This window comes from Sebastes umbrosus, chromosome 22, assembly GCF_015220745.1.
Source record: "Sebastes umbrosus isolate fSebUmb1 chromosome 22, fSebUmb1.pri, whole genome shotgun sequence".
Taxonomy (NCBI): Eukaryota; Metazoa; Chordata; class Actinopteri; order Perciformes; family Sebastidae; genus Sebastes; species Sebastes umbrosus.
Window position 1 is genome coordinate 8,364,007 of NC_051290.1, and position 17,945 is coordinate 8,381,951.

The 17,945-nt window shown below is 38.6% G+C and overlaps 1 protein-coding gene across 2 annotated transcripts in view; it reads right to left on the bottom strand.

The window, feature by feature from the left end:
* Positions 1–707: 707 nt before the first annotated feature.
* The window catches only part of si:dkey-28a3.2, a 19,277-nt gene continuing 2,039 nt past the window's right edge, over positions 708–17,945 (bottom strand). The window contains exons 1-7 of one of the 2 annotated variants that reach the window (XM_037759045.1): positions 12,256–12,417; positions 5,923–9,350; positions 3,065–3,742; positions 2,356–2,405; positions 2,201–2,262; positions 1,491–1,808; positions 708–1,262 (exon numbers count right to left, since the gene is read on the bottom strand). In XM_037759045.1, coding sequence (XP_037614973.1) covers positions 1,246–1,262; positions 1,491–1,808; positions 2,201–2,262; positions 2,356–2,405; positions 3,065–3,742; positions 5,923–9,186 — 4,389 coding nt within the window. In that variant the 5' untranslated portion in view covers positions 9,187–9,350; positions 12,256–12,417 and the 3' untranslated portion in view covers positions 708–1,245. Of the gene's footprint in view, positions 1,263–1,490; positions 1,809–2,200; positions 2,263–2,355; positions 2,406–3,064; positions 3,743–5,922; positions 9,351–12,255; positions 12,418–17,945 lie in introns of those variants that run through there. The other variant, XM_037759046.1, reaches the window with a different exon arrangement.

A 17,945-nucleotide genomic window follows, 5' to 3' on the forward strand; every position in this document is an offset into this window, starting at 1 on the left:
TTTCTGATTCTTACAAACAGTCCCTTAGGAGTACGGAAGTTACGTGACAAAAAGTACTTTGTTAGGTTTAGGAAAAGATCGCGGTTTGGGTTTAAACAACACCTGAAGCGTTTCTATCCCTTTAACCCTGTGATTCGGTTACAACTCTGCAAACCTTACAGAAAAATTAAAAATTTAATATTTTACCTGTTATACAGCAGCAGGTTGTATTTTCGTGATCTCGCAGATGTCTATTCCCAGAATGATCAAATGTTTGGCCACAGCAAGAATGTTTGAATTAAATATTTCACTACCTGCGCCGGCCGCTGTTTCATCATACCATGGATAAAAAAATTAAATACATTTGAAAATGCCTTTGTAGATACAACTTACTGCTGCTGAAGAAGAGGTAAACCTGTATGGTTTGCATAGGAAATGCTATGCCACAGAGTCACATACGGAGTGCTGAGGTCACGGGTAGGGCTGCTTTTAGCATGTCACCAATAAATATTTCATGGTTTTATTGGTTGGTTTTAAAGGTGAAAGAGGTAAACACAGCGTAACTCACCATGACTTTGTTGTTTCCTGCTTGTGGCCCCATTCAGCTCGCTCTCAGTCAGGTCACCTGATGATGTCTTTAAAAACAACCGACTCAAGAGAATCTTATGAAATGAAGGAAAATTGCTACTATCCTGTAAGTGCCACTTCAGCAAAAGTCACACAGTCTGTTTAAAGAGGAAAGGTTTTATTCTCCTGTGACGGTTAAATGCTGTTTCTATCTGACTGGAATTAGAGTCTGTGGGAAACACTGAACGTTTCTAGATGTTGAGGGTTAAAAAACGGACAAACTTGAAGGAATAATTGAAGATTTTTAGAAGTAGAGCAAGAATATGAAAATGATATTCAATATAAGTTTTATCTGTGAGTTCATAGGTCCAGCATGCTTTTAGCCTAGCTTAGTACAACCACTGTTTTTCCCAAAATGTTGGACTTCTCCTTTAAATATTTTAAATATTATCACAAAATCTCAGTTGTCATAGCTTCAATGTAATAAAAAAAAAATCAATACTGGCTTTCATAAACCCACATCACAAACCTGGGTAGGAAATGAGGTAAAGCTGCTTTTCTGGGGGTGAATTTTCCCTTTACAGCGTTCTCTTTCAAGGTGACTCGCTATGAAAGTTACAATAAATAAATAAGACAAAGTGTGGGTTTTCTCTCCTGGTCTGTCCGTGGTCTTCAGTTGTCTCCTGCAGTCTTTGTTCTTCAGTTCCTGTGTACTTCTGCAAAACAAGAACAACACGTGAAAAAAAGTCAAAATCTTGGGTGAACAAACAGCAAAAACAAAAACTTAAAAGGTGAACAAATGTTGTTACCCTAAAATGTTAGAGGTTAGAGCGGGCTCAGTTTTAAAGCTAAAGTGGAGATACTGGTATCATATGATCAGTAAACAATCCTCTACCAGCTCCCCTGCCCTCTCTCCATGTCCTCTGGGTGCAGTCACACTGTACCTGCTAGGGCGCCGCTGTGCTGCTGGAGCTGGCTGGTGAAGAAGCGTTCCCGCCGGGACACCTGCTCGTCCCAGGCCTCCAGTATTTGCCGCTGCTCCCTGGGCTCCAGGTTCAGGGTGTCCGGGTGGGCCTCGTCGATGTGGGCCCTCACTCCCTCCAGGCTGTGGGAGTACTGCAGCTCCCCGCACACCATGCACACCAGCAGCTGGTTGAGAGGATCGTAGTCCATGAGGTAGCGGTTCCTCCACACGGCGACCGAGACGGGATCTTCCTCGTCGTTGTTGTTCTCGTAGTCGGCGAATAGAAGCTCGGTCTCGTCTGAGGAGACAAAGAGAAAACGTTTTGTGCCAATTTCTCCGTTCTAATGTGCGTTCCTTTTGGTTCAAGTGACATAAACCGGGTTTCTGTTGAGTGTTTGATGGTTATTTTATTGTGCTTTAGAACTTTAACACCATGAAACAATCAGAAAATAACTTTTCTTTCTCTCATTCACAGCACCGCCGCGCTACGTCTCTCTCTCTTCTAACGTTACCGATCGCCCTCACACTCTCTCTCTTTCTCTCCGTACTTTCAGAAAGTACTACCTTCTACCAGGGCCTTAATTTAGACCCTCGTCCCTGCGGTTGAAATGCAATGAGTTCCTCAAAAGGTTTAGTGAACTTGGGGTGAAAGCTCCTGCAGTGGAAACAGGGCTATAGTTGATGCCTCACCTTCGACCGGTGCTGTGTAACCTTCAAATGGAAAGGATCCCGGGTCTGTGTCTTCTGACGTGCTGTAAAAGAGGGAAAATAGTTACATACATTACTATCCCACATCGAGCTGGCAGCAAACCCAATTTGATGTCAGTAACACAAACGATTCCCACCTCATTAGATGTTCCGACTCCTCAGAGGAGCTCACCCACTGACCAGAATCCTACAGGGATTAGTCAGAGACAAAGAGAGAAAATAAAGATGCTTGAATCAAAACGTATATGATTTGTGAACCCGCAAACAGACTTCTCAGTGAGAATGTAACCTGAGAGGTGTTTTATTATGACTAATCTGTGCTAATCAGTTAACAACACAAAACAATGACAAATATTGTCCAGAAACCCTCACAGGTACTGCATTTAGCATAGAAAATATGCTCAAATCATAACATGGCAGCCCAACAGGCAACAACAGCTGTCAGTGTGTCAGTGTGCTGACTTGACTATGACTTGCCCCAAACTGCATGTGATTATCATAAAGTGGGCATGTCTGTAAAGGGGAGACTCGTGGGTACCCATAGAACACATTTTCATTCACATATCTTGAGGTCAGAGGTCAAGGGACCCCTTTGAAAATGGCCATGTCAGTTTATCCTCGCGAAAATGTAGCTTAAGTTTGGAGCGTTATTTAAACTCCTTTGTGACAAGCTAGTATGACATGGCTGGTACATATGGATATGGATGGTTTTCTTGTTTCATATGATACCAGAATCTTCACTTTAGCTTTAAAACTGAGCCCGCTACAACCTAAAGTAACGTGTTATTATTGCATTAACTTTGACAGCCCTAGTTTTTCTATCTACTGTACGTGTGCAGCTCTGACCTGTGTTTGTTGGTCCTGGGCAGGCAGGATGGGCCTCAGGTTGTTGGAGGCTCTCCTTGGGGAGACTCCCTTCTCCCGAATCGCCTTCCTGGCTCTCTGCTCTTTCTTTTTTATCCTCCAGTACTCCCGCTTCCTCCTCAGAAAGTCCTCCTCAGCCTCCCCCGGGACAGGCTTCGGTGGAACCATGATGGCTATCGGTCCCAGCTTGATGGGAGATTCTAGCATATGTGTGGGGCTCTGAAGTTGAGCACAAGGGATTTTTATTGGACTGGAATTTGGAGTTAGAGGGGGTTCAATGGGTTGCAGGTTGATGCTGGACAGCGGGTTGTCTGGGGGCTTCAGAGTAGGAAGGGAGGAGGCCGAGTCTGTTCTTCTGGACATCCACCTCCGTGAAGCCGGCACGGCTTGTTGCAGATTCTCGAGATAGTCCATCTGCGAAGGCCCGACGCTCATGTGGTTCTGCTCACTTCTGGGCGAACAGGAGACGCTGGTGATGGGCAGTTTGACCTGGAGTGTGTCGGGTGGCTGTTCGACGTTACATGTCGTAGGGCTAACGAGCAGGACGGTGGGGATGCTGGTCACTGCGGTCAGAGAAGCGACTGATGGCTTGGGCTGGAGGGCTGGTTTCGCTGGACGATTCATACCCTTAACAGTGTTCATAATATCCAGACCTGGAGCCTGAAAGACAAATATGAACAAATAATCAACACTATTAAAATACACATACAGCAATCAGACAATAATCTTTACTAAACGTGCACATATGTGTTTGCCCCTTGCTTTAAGTAGGCCCCTCTAGGTCACACTCCTCTCTATTTTTGTTGTACAGGTGTCAAATGCCGGACAGAGGTTTGTGGTGATGACTCAGGTTTCAGCTGGAGGGGGCACTGGCTATGCCTACTAACCTCAAACTCTTTGTGCTAACTAACAAGTCCCATGGAAGAGGCACTGATATCTTTAGCATAACCGGATGTTATGAATTCAGCATAATCAGAGTTCATCATCTAGAAACTGGTTTATTTTAAAAGGTACAATATGTAACAATTTACTTGTATTAATCGCTTTGTATTGCCAACGTGTGAACGGATTGCACTTAAAAACTGAGACCTTCCCCGACTTTCTCAGTTGCCTATAACAGCCTGTGGTCTATGTAAAGGACTCTAGGTCGTTTTGCTGGGAAAATCCAAAGGACATGATGTTTATACGCGCCCCCGGAGTGCCCTGCTTCTCTTCAGCTCCCCAAAAAGCGCCAACAGTGTGTAGCTGGCATAGCAAAATACTGTCTTGCGTGCTTAAGCTAATCACACTTTGAGGCTTATCATAATTAAAATGTTTAAGTAGTCAAATTTGACAAAAACCTCAGTATCATATTTCAGCTTTTTAGAAAGAGAGGTGAAACAAATGCACATGTTAAATTGACAGAAGCTAGCTGGCAAAGGGAGCCAGTTAGACTGTTATCAGGCCAGTAATGGGCGTTATCAGTCGTTATAAGCCTCATAGATGTGGGTCAGTAGGGCCCTGCTACACCTACTAGTAGGTTTTATCATTGATTCACATGGCGACCTCTAGCGACCGTAGTAATTATGACAGGAACGAAGTCAGGCACATGCTGTGTAGACAGCATGAAACTCTATGCGGTGGAGGTCGGGCGTGATGGACCTGGGTGGTACTTTCATGCAGGAAACTGGGGTTTGCATCCTGTGTGAAACCAACAGTGTATAGTTGTTTTTGTGTTCTCAACCTTTAACTTTCACTTTTCAAAAGTAGTTATTTTAAGCCAAAACACAATCTTTTCCTCTTTTTCCACTAAAGGTGTTTTTGTTGCCTAAATCTAAAGGAGCTGTTTTGTTGTTTGTGTTCAATACGGTAACGTTTCATTCAGTTTTACAACACGTTAGAACTAGGGCTGTCAAAGTTTACGCAAACTCGTCTTTAACGCCACTAATTTCTTTAACTCATTAACACAACTTAGGTTGTAGCGGGCTCAGACTGAAGATACTGGCATCATATGAAACTAGAAAACCTCAGGAATCCATTGGTACCAATCATGTCATACTAGCTTGTTGCGAAGGACTTTAAATAACGATCCAGACTTATGCTAAATTTTGGTGAGGAAAAACTGGCACGGCTATTTTTAAAGGGTCCCTTGACCTCTGACCTCAAGATATGTTATTGAAAATTGGTTCTATGGGTACCCACACGAGTCTCCCCTTTACAGACATGCCCACTTTATGATAATCACATGCAGTTTGGGGCAAGTCATAGTCAAGTCAGCACACTGACACACTGACAGCTGTTGTTGCCTGTTGGGCTGCAGTTTGCCATGTTATGATTTGAACATATATTTTATGCTAAATGCAGTACCTGTGAGGGTTTCTGGACAATATTAGTCATTGTTTTGTGTTGTTAATTGATTTTCAGTAATAAATATATACATACATTTGCATAAAGCAGCATATTTTTCCACTCCCATGTTGATAAGAGTATTAAATACTTGACATATCTCCCTTCATGGTACATTTTGAACGGATAAAAGAATGTGAGATAAATTTGAGATTAATTGTGATTAAATAGTTTAATGGATTGACAGCCCTAGATAGAACATGCTACGTTTAAGTTTCACTCTCACTTTTACAACGTAGGCGGTGTAGCAGGCCCCTACTGACCCACATCTATGAGGCTTATAACGACTAATAATGCACATTTAATGAGCTGATATCAGTTGAATTGAGTGCACTTTAGGTCCGTACAGCGTTTTGTTGTTGCTTCTTCTAAACTTCGCCCCACTGACTCCTTCACACTTGTCTCTATTAAGACCTAAATGCAAAACAATACTGTAACAAGCATGTTCACATCACCTGAATGATTCTCTGGGAAAGCCGACTGCTGCATTCTCCCTGTCTTTCTCTCTGCCTGGCCCTTAACCTGGCCCTTTGCTGCCTCTTCATCAGCTTCCAGTACTCCCTCTTCCTCTGCAGGCTGCCCAAACCGCTGTGCTCGTGCACCATGCTGAGATGTTCTTGTGCTGGTGGCGAGTTGCTGTTTTGGCATTCTTCTCGTGCTTGACACCGTTGTTCACACTGTGGTTGAACCATGGGTAGGTGATGCAGCTTTGGCGGCTCTGGGGAAGAGCAGCTCTGAGGCTCTTCTTTTTTGGCGCAAAGCCTCTGGGTTCTGCGTGGTGAAGACGGGCCGTCAGAGCCTTCCATGGAGGGGTTTACTATGAAGTTCGAAGGGGTTTGGGATGAGTGCTCACAGGTGGCGTGCAGGACTACCTCGCTGGAGGTGGGGAGAGGAGGAAGTATCTCGCTACTTTGTGGTGAGTCCTTGAGATGAGGGCTTGGTGAACCTGCTTGCACCAACGCATCGATATCTGACTGCCAGCTTTTTATCTCCAATGTCAAGTCAGCGGCAATAGGAGCCACCTCGTTCAGAGGTAAACTTGGCTCCATCTCTTGCTCAAAGGTCTCCTCAGTTGACTCTATTTTAACGCCAGTCTGCACACCGCTACACTCTGTCACCGTGCTAAGTGATTCTTCCAGGAGTTTCTTCATAGAGGCCACGGCGAGCAGAGTGGTAGCCTGGCTGTCTGCGTTCAGCAGAGCTGGGTCGGGCTCTGGCTGAGGCGCTGGAGATGGTGGGGAGGCTGGGGCTTTGATATCTGGACAGATGGCTTGTTCTGGTTGAGAATTTAGGTCAACTGCTGGCATAGACTCACTCTCTTGTTTTATCTCATTTGCATGCGGCGATTCAGGCACACTGTAGTCGGGGAGAGGCTGAGCACTTCCTGTACGGTTAGTAAGACTCCTGGCTAATGATACAGAGCTTACTGCTACTTGCTTCTGGGCCTTCCTCCTCTGTAAGGTCGCGTGGGCCCTCGCTTGTAAGACGCCCTGCTTCAATCGAGAAGCACGGGCTGCTCGCTGCTCTCGTTTCTTTAGCCTCCAGTACTCCCTCTTCTTCGTCATCCTCTCCTCCTCTGTCAGCCCTGGATCCAGAGAGAGCGCCGACAGCGACGCCGCGCTCCTCGAGACGGCCATTTTCATGACGCAGCCGCCGAGGTTCGACCCGGCTGTCGATCCTCCTCGAGAAACGGCCTTTTGAGGGGTTTGAGGATGAGTGAGCGTGAGCTGATTAACAGTTTGGATCGCTAAATTGTGTGAATTAGGAGCGGTTGTGCTTTCGAGTTGAGTCCTCGGTCTGATTGACAGTAGTCTCGGAGGCTTGTTGACCAACTGTCCAGCGAGAGGAAAAGAGACTTTCACCTGAGCTGGGCGGAGGGGAAGAAGGGGCTGGGTAACACGAACGGGCGAAGCACCTCTCCGTTTAGTGTTGGGCTGGTACTGAGGTTGTGTGATGGGGGTGTTATTGGGAACTACATGGCACTCTGCTGCGTTGTGATCTGTAGGAAGCTGGGGAATGCTAATGGTCACCGTCCCGTCCTCTTTGATGAACCCTCCGATGGTCTCCGAGGCGTGGGTGTGGGTGAGGTTGCTTCCTGCGGACTGGGCCAGCGCTCTGGCCCTCCTCATCTCCAGGAGGATGTTCTGGTAACGTTTCACTCTTCGCATCAGAGAGTCCTTCTCCTTCAGCCGAACCTTCACTTCCATCGACATCTTAGCTCGCTGCTCGCGCTTCTTAACCCGCCAGTACTCTCGCCGTTTGGCTATTATCTGCTCGGGCGTGTCGTTGGGGTCGATGTGGGGGATATTTCTGGTGCCAAAGACTGAAGTGAAAAACGGGGATTTACATCTTATGTTTCTTTGAATCATGAAATTTTTCTGGGCGTCGATGAACCTCTGTCTCGGCGTTTTACATCGTGCCATCCCTCGAGAAACGTTAGAAAGATGTACATAACTTGGAAACCTTCTCAGCGACTCCCCTGGCTTTCTCACAGAAACAACATCACATGACGTCTGTGTCGTCCTGGTCCCGTGTGGATTTTGTACTTTTATCCGATCTGCTTGCAGGTTGACTGAAGCCAAACTTGTCGCCCCACTTTGCAGTTTATCATTGTCCCTTCTGACCCGAGCAGGACACTGCTTCTGGCCCGCTCCTCTCAAAAACGACTGAGATGGAAGATGCTGGAGAATCGCGCCGCCCACGAGTAGTCCTGTCTTTTGTGCCGTTTGCCTCTGCGACGTCATCTCCGCGCTCTGCGTCCTCTCTCTGGCTTTAGCTATCTGAGCCGCCAGCTTTGCCCTCTGCTCTCGCTTTTTGATCCGCCACTGCTCTCTGCGCTTGGCTGCTCTCTCTTCCTCCGGCTCCAGGGAAGACCGCGAGGCGCCGACACCTTTAGCCCTCGGCGAGGTGACCAAGGCACTCTTTGTTCCACTTTGAGGTGTTGTGTTCGCTGTCGTGCCCTCTGTTTTAATAGAAACTGGGACACATGGAGAAGACATGAGAATCATACCTGTGGTGGGGGAGAGTTTGGGCTGAATGCGTGATGCAACTTGTGCCTTCTGTTGCGTTTTGGGGACTGATGCGCCCTGCATAGACACACATGGCTGAGGTGTTGTTTTAGCAGAGCTGCCATTGGTAGTTCTTGTCACTCTGACTGGAGGCACTGAGGAACGGGTATTCAGCTGGGTTCCACCGGGCGTGGCTGAGGTAACGGCTCTGCTCACAGCGCCCCTGGCTGTTAGGCATTTCACCGTGGCTGCGTGGCCCCGAGCAGCTTTGGCTGAGATGGAACATGACGCTGGCAACTGAGGCAAGACCTTGTTGAGTTTCACCGTGTGGAACCACTTCTCCTTTTGGTTTCCAGTGGCTTTAACTCCCGCCGTGTTTGCACCCTGTGATGCAGGAGAGACCGTCTTGTATGAGTCATCGTTGCCCTGCAAAGGAGAAGAGAAAGCAGCAAAAGAGCCGGACAAAGTGGAATTCACCGCCGCCGGGGTGTGCAGATGTAGGAGCTTTCCCCCTCGGCCGTCTTGCGTCGACTTCCTTCTGCGCTCTGTCAGCCGGGCCCTCTGCTCTCGCTTCTTGGTTCTCCAGTATTGTCTCTTTTGGACGAGGGTGGCATCGTCGTATTCCGAGGCAGGCCGGTAGCGGTGGGACATGGAACCGTCTTTATCTTTTGCAGTTGGCATCGCCAGCTCGGACAGCCCATCAGTTCTCATCCAACGGTACTGGTTGGCTCTTCCCCTCGTGGCGCCGATTCAGTTCATCCCCCTCAGTCGAGAATCCTCTCTGACATTAACTTACATGGTGTCCTCCTATATGACGTTTCGCTCCGCTGAGCAGCTGCCAGATCTCTCAGACATCACATCTGCATGCAGGGACCCTGAGGAACACAAAAAGACAAGTCTTAGTTACATGTTGTAACACAGTCGTTTTATATCATGTGACTTTAAAAGGGAAGTCTGAAGGTCAGATGTTATTCACTCAGTGGCCAATTTATTAGGTACACCAGTACAATCCAATACAGCAGCTCAGCCATAAACTCTATCCTTACTAAGATTATAATGCTTTGGTTTTTGTTAACATTGTCAGAAAAGTATTAATTCAACTATACACTTGGTGGTCACTTTATTAGGTACACCTGTACAATCTAATAATGCAATCCAATCACACAGCCCTGACTTAAATTCTACCTTTAGAAAGATCATAATGTTCTGTTAATCTATAAAATCGTTTGGTCTATATAAGATGTTGGAAAATGCCCATAACAAATTTACAAGAGCACATGTATTTAAAGTCTTGTTTTGATTTACCAACAGTCCAAAAAGATTCTGTTTACTACCACGGGAGACTATAAGAAAACCAGCAAACTGTCACATTTTAGCAGCTGAAACCAGTACACTTAAAGTATCTTTTGCTTTAAAAGAAGAATTGTTGCAAATTGATTTTCTGTCAATAAACTAATCGATTAATGACTAATTGTTTCAGCCGGGGGAAGAATATTAGAACCATATTTCAATATAATGCAGTCCAGAACGACAGAAACACCAACTACGACCTCAATAATAAACATATGTAATATAATATAATATAATAAACGTAAACATTGTGTGGTTTAAGGACATTTCATCTTTCACTTTGTAACTTTACAATTTACGCTGTCATTACTAAAAAAAAAAAAAATTCACATTTGGACACATGCCAGTGTTCCTATTTCCAGTGTTTAAATGGATGCAAATCAACAGTTATTTTCACACAGATATATGAAAACACCAATTTCTGATTTTATATCACATGTGAAACCCATCATAAAATCACATGATTTTGGCTTGTGGTTCATCACATGTGAAACATCATCAACGTCATATGCATAAGATTCCCATCGTGTGGTTTAAGGACATTTCACGTGTGAAAACAAACATCATACAGCCACATGATTTTTTAGATATTTCACACTTGAAATGAAAGACATAGCATAGGAAAAACACCAATTTATGATTTTTATATCACATTTCAGATGTGATAAATTCACATTTCAGGCTTTGGGTTCATCACATGTGAAACACGTCATATGCAATAGATTCCCATTGTTTGGTTTAAGGACATTTCACGTGTGAAAACACTACTTTCACTTTGTAACTTTACTATTTACTCTGTCTTTACTAAAAAAAAAAATTATGTTCCCATTTCATGTTTAAATCACATGTTCATCACATGTGAAACACATCATAAAACCATATGATTTTTTAGATATTTCACACATGGAATGAAAGAACACCAATTTATGATTTTATAATCACATTTGAGATGTGATAAATTCATATTTCAGGCTTGTGGTTCATCAAATGTGAAACACGTCATATGCAATAAATTCCCATTGTGTGGTTTAGGACATTTCACGTTTGAAAACATTACTTTCACTTTGAAACTTTACTATTTACTCTGTCATTACTAAGATAAAGGCACAAGTGATTTTCAAATATCAATCTATATCACATGTCAATAATATTTCAGATGTGATTAAATCACATTGAAGCACATATTTAAGGTTCATCACATGTGCAACACATCATTACGCCACATGTTGTTTTTTAAGATATTTCACACTTGAAATGAAAAACATAGCATATGAAAACACCAATTTATGATTTTTATATCACATTTCAGATGTGATAAATTCACATTTCAGGCTTGTGGTTCATCACATGTGAAGATAGATAGATTCCCATTGTGTTGTTTAAGGACATTTCACGTATGAAAACCTTCCTTTCATTTTGTAACTTTAGTATTTACTCTGTCATTACTAAGATAAAGGCACCAGTGATTTTCAAATATTTTAAATGTAAAAATGTTCAAACATCAATCTATATCACATGTGAATAATATTTCAGATGTGATTAAATCACACTGAAGCACATATTTAAGGTTCATCACATCATTACGCCACATGTTGTTGTTTTTTAAGATATTTCACACTTGAAATGAAAAACATAGCATATGAAAACACCAATTTATGATTTTTATATCACATTTCAGATGTGATAAATTCACATTTCAGGCTTGTGGTTCATCACATTCTTATATATTTTTATATATGTCATATGCAATAGATTCCCATTGTGTGGAAAAAATTACTTTCACTTTGTAACTTTAACTATTTACTATTTCTTTACTAATAAAAAAAATAAATATATATATATCACATTTGCACATCATGCATTTCCAGTGACTCCTCCTTTATATAAATGGATGCAAATCAACAGACAAAGCATTACTATGCAGGCTACATAACAGTCATCTCCTCTCACTACACAGCTCACACTGTGAGACACCACTACATCACATAGCTGGCTTCATATTTAAACATGTTTAAATGCATGCATATTAAATATCACAGTATCTTTAGGTGATATTATATAAACATGGAGGCTATGTATGTGTAGCTAGAGACATGAACCCGGAAGTGACGCTGTCCCTTTAAACCTGTCCCTTTCTATCACAAATTATCTGTCTGGAGCCATTTTATTATCCTTTATTCTCTCTATTTCATTATAAACGCATTCAAAGCGACGGAATACACAATACACACGGAAACACGGTGTAAAAAGAGCCGTATTTAAGGTGGTAAACCGAGTGTGTCTCTCTGTGCTGCACAATGGACCAGATCCTCCTCCTGTTGTCCAACACACGGACAGACAACTGCTGCCTGTCTTAAAACACCCGCACAGAAAGCAGCAGGACGCTTTAAGGAAAACATGTGGATATAAAAAACATGCAGACCACGATACCTGTTTAGTTACACCTAACTTTCCCCGGGACAGTTTTTAGTGAACGTTTTGTTGGACAGAGATAGACAGTGTCTCCAGGAGGACACTGCAGCTCAGCTCAGCTCAGCTCAACCGCTGCTCTCTCAGGCTGCCTTGACAACGCTGGCTGGCTGAGGACCCGGATGTGGGACCTGGATGTCGCTCTGCTGTGTGTGGACACCAAGGAGACACACTGAGACACACTGAGACAGACAGCACAACCTCCTTTACAAGACTATTATAACATAATTTCACTAAATGATGTGATTGTGATTGATGAAATTAACCTCTTGTCATTTTCACCATTTATATTAGTATGTATGTGTATATAGGTATATATGTATATATGTATGTATATATGTTTATATATGTATATATATATATATATATATATATATATATATGTACTATGTGTATACTATGGAAAATAATTTCACTAAATTGTGATTGTGCTTGATGAAATTAACCTCATCATTTTCCCCATTTATATTAGTATGTATGTATATATGTTTATATATGTATATATATATATATATGTACTATGTGTATACTATGGAAAATAATTTCACTAAATTGTGATTGTGCTTGATGAAATTAACCTCATCATTTTCCCCATTTATATTAGTATGTATGTATATATGTTTATATATGTATATATATATATATATATATATATATATGTACTATGTGTATACTATGGAAAATAATTTCACTAAATTGTGATTGTGCTTGATGAAATTAACCTCATCATTTTCCCCATTTATATTAGTATGTATGTATATATGTTTATATATGTATATATATATATATATATATATATATGTACTATGTGTATACTATGGAAAATAATTTCACTAAATTGTGATTGTGCTTGATGAAATTAACCTCATCATTTTCCCCATTTATATTAGTATGTATGTGTGTATATATACATAGATGTATATATATATACATCTATATATATGTGTGTATACATATATATAGATATATATATATATACAGTATATGTGTGTGTGTGTGTATATATATATATGTGTGTGTGTATATATATATATATGTGTGCATATATATATGTATGTGTATTTGTATGTGTATGTATGTGTGTATGTATATATTGCATGTTGTATTGCATGTGCATATTATATATTATAAATTGTATATTATAAATAATAATTTGCGCATTTAAGAAAAGATAACAACTAGTCAATATGATTAAGTTAAATATGTAAGTAATGAATTGGTATTGTGATTAAGTTATATTATAAGATTGATAACAAATTTATATTTTGATGAGGATAATTATATCAGTAATTCATTTATATTTCTGTATGACACAGATTAAAGGTAATAATTATAATTAGAATAATTATAAATAATAGTAATTATAGTTAAACAAATTTAGTAAAATATAATTAGAGTATGTGTATGGCTCAATAAGGAAGCTTGTTAATAATTAATAATTGACTTATGGAGAAGGAGTGGGATTACATAAGTTTATACTTCTTCTCACTCCTTTTCGAATATGTAAATCAAGGGCATCAAGTGGTGACAATTTATTTTTCTTATGCTTTTCATTGTATTTAAATACTACTAGTTTCTGACTGTCCACTTGTTGGTATGATCATTCTCTTTTTCTTTATTTTCTTTATTATTATTTTTTGTATTTTACATGTTCGAAATAAATTTTGAAATGAAAAATGAAACCTGAATTTGGGGACAGGATATTTAATCTAAAGAACACCCAGTGACAATGCACAGACATTACATAACGCTTACAATAACATATATATATATAGTCTTTTCCAACTTGGAGCAGCTGGACAAAGGTCCATTGATTTATTGGCTTTTTTTTCTACACATGACCTCAATTCATGTGCTATCAGGGATATAGGGCACAATGATAGGCACGTTTGATGGGGAAAAAATAGTACTTGTAGTAGTGATAGAAGAAATAGTAGTGAATAGAAGTAAACTATTTTTTCTTTAAAGGGGATATATCATGTTCATTTTCAGGTTCATGTTTGTATTTTGGGTTTCTACTAGAACATGTTTACATGCTTTAATGTAAAAACAAACTCATTATTTTTCTCATATAGTCTGTCTGAATATACCTGTATTCACCCTCTGTCTGAAACGCTCCGTTTTAGCGCATTTCAACGGAAGTGCGTTGCTAGGAAACAGCTCGGGTTCCATGTTTACTTCCTGTCAGATGATGTGAATACGGGCTGTGTGTATTTCTCCGTGGATTGAGTGTTTTGATACTTTCACAGTATTTATATGTCACTTAAACCTGCTTTATGATATAAAAGACATGAAAATCTCACTTTTTTACAATATGGGACCTTTAAAAATATATATATTTCAGGAGGGGTGGGACTTTAAAGGGGCTCCAATGTCCAACAAAATTACAATATTTTAATTTCAGTATTCGGGATGCACCGATATGATACCGATCGGATATCTGGGCCGATACCAACTCAAATAGCTGGATCGGGTATCGGTTGCCTGATCTATTCAATTCTATATTTATATACTAGATATACATTATATACTGGAATTTTATTCCTATTTAGGTTTTGACCATTTTATTGCTGCATTAAAAAGGTTTAATTGTCAATTTTTAAGATTTTTTTTCAATTGCTGGTGTATGATTTATTATTTTGTAAATAAATAACAATTCAATAACATTTATATCTATGTATTTATTTGTTACATTTTGTTTTACAATGTTAGAAAAGCAATGTTTAGGTCCACAGTGAGGCATACAGCTTATTAATATACGGTATTATTCGATATTCGGTACTGGACGATACCCAAAGCCCAGGTATTGTTATCGGGACTGAAAAAGTCGGATTGGTGCATCACCTATTAAGTATAACTTAACTAGAAAATAACATAAAATAAAATAATGTATAATTAAAGAGGTGATACATTAATCTATATCAACACAAGTACTGTCTGGACATGTTTATGAAGCATATAATCTTCATCTCCATATAGAAGGGCTGGTCTTTAGACCCAACAAAATAAGCATTATTTTAATTTAAATATAAAAAAATGACAACAAAGAACACTAGAGAATTTTTTTTTTGCTTTTAAAGCAAAAGTGTCACTGTTACAGTCCCTCACATGCACATAATATTTGCTGTTTTTTCTTTGTCTTCTGTGATAGGAAACTGAATATTTGAGGGTGGGGGGGTTGTGCCCTTTGTTCAGACAAAACAATCAATTTGAATATGTCAATTGGAGCTCTTGACCCCAAACAATGAATCTATTATTCGAGCAAATACTGGGTAGATCAGTCAATAATGAAGATAACTAGTTTAATAACGCATGTTATTTTTATTATTATTATTATTATTATTATTATTATTATTATTTTTCCCCCAGGCAATCAGACTCTTAAACAGATAAATCATACAACACTCTCTCCCTCACAAAAAGTGCAATAAACAAGTGCAATACTTCAATGAATGCAATATGTGCAATATAAAAAAAGAAAAATGCCTGTGCAATATTTTTATAGTATGTAACCTCTACTGCTCCCACACATATATATATATATATAAATATATATAAAAAATGCCTGTGCAATATTTTTATAGTATGCAACCTCTACTGCTCCCATATATATATATATATATATTATTATAAGCGTTATATATATTTACAAATAATATACAGTATAATAATAAAGGAAGTACTTGGTATATGGTAACTATAGAGGCAATATTTTTTTTTTTTTTTAATTAATTTTTGCTACTGTTTTCTTATGAAGCTTGTTAAAAACAACATATGATTTTTTTTTTTTAATAATATAGAGGGATCCCATGCACAAACTGTAGCCTATTACACTCTGCAGCTCATAGGGGCCCTGATTCTCTAACGGACCCGCCTCATGTGTTTAACCCTAACCCTGCCACAACCAACCTCTCTCTCTTATCATCGCATGATTTTGTGTGAACAACAGCATAAGTATTAGCAGCTTATCAGTGTTAGGCCTGCTGCTGCTCCATGCTCTCTCTCCACCGCCCCAATATAAAATGTAGGTGAATCAAATGTGTCATTTATGTTTTAAATTGTACATGTAAAAAGTCATAGTATCATGTGTCGAACAAATTTCATGAAAAAAAATCATACTATTGCATATTGAAAAATTTCATGAAAAACATTAATAGTATTGTATTTCAAAATATTTCAAGAAAAAAAGGCATAATATAGTATGTCGATACAATTTAAAGAAAAAAAGTCATAGTATAGTATGTTCTAAAATTTCATGTAAAAAAAACTCATACTATTGTTTGTCAAAACATTTCAAGAAAATATAGTATGTTGAAAAATATAGTGAAAAAAGTCACAGTATCGTATTTCGACATATTTCATGAAAAAACAAAAAATAATAAAAAAATACAAAAAATAATAAATAAATAAATAAAATGTAACTTGTTAAAAACAACATTAAACACAGGATGTTATTTTATTTTTATAAATTAAATAGGGGGATCCCATCATGCACAAACTAGCCTATTACGAGCTGCAGCTCATGGGGGCCCTGATTTATATATATATATAAATATATATAAAAAATGCCTGTGCAATATTTTTATAGTATGCAACCTCTACTGCTCCCATATATATATATATATATATATATATATATTTATTAATCATAATTATCATAATCATAATTTTTAATAATAGAAAAATAATAGTGTATTTACAAATAAAATACAGTATAATGATAAAGAAGTACTTGGTATATGGTAACTATAGGGGCAACATTTTTATTTTTTATTTTTATTTTATTATTTTTTGCTACTATTTTCTTATGTAGCTTGTGTAACACAGGATTTTTTTTTTTTTTTAATAATAATATAGGTGGGATCCCATCATGCACAAACTAGCCTATTACGAGCTGCAGCTCATGGGGGCCCTGATTTATATATATATATATATATATATATATATATATATATAAATATATATAAAAAAATGCCTGTGCAATATTTTTATAGTGTGCAACCTCTACTGCTCCCATATAAATATTTATATATATATATTTATATATATTAAATCTTAATTATCATAATCATAATTTGTAATAATAGAAAAATAATAGTGTATTTACAAATAAAATACAGTATAATAATAAAGAAGTACTTGGTATATGGTAACTATAGGGGCAACATTTTTATTTTTGATTTTTATTTTATTATTTTTTGCTACTGTTTTCTTATGTAGCTTGTGTAACACAGGATTTTTTTTTTTTTTAATAATAATATAGGTGGGATCCCATCATGCACAAACTAGCCTATTACGAGCTGCAGCTCATGGGGGCCCTGATTTATATATATATATAAATATATATAAAAAATGCCTGTGCAATATTTTTATAGTATGCAACCTCTACTGCTCCCATATAAATATTTATATATATATATTTATATATATTAAATCTTAATTATCATAATCATAATTTGTAATAATAGAAAAATAATAGTGTATTTACAAATAAAATACAGTATAATAATAAAGAAGTACTTGGTATATGGTAACTATAGGGGCAACATTTTTATTTTTTATTTTTATTTTATTATTTTTTGCTACTGTTTTCTTATGTAGCTTGTGTAACACAGGATTTTTTATTTTTTTTTTAATAATAATATAGGGGG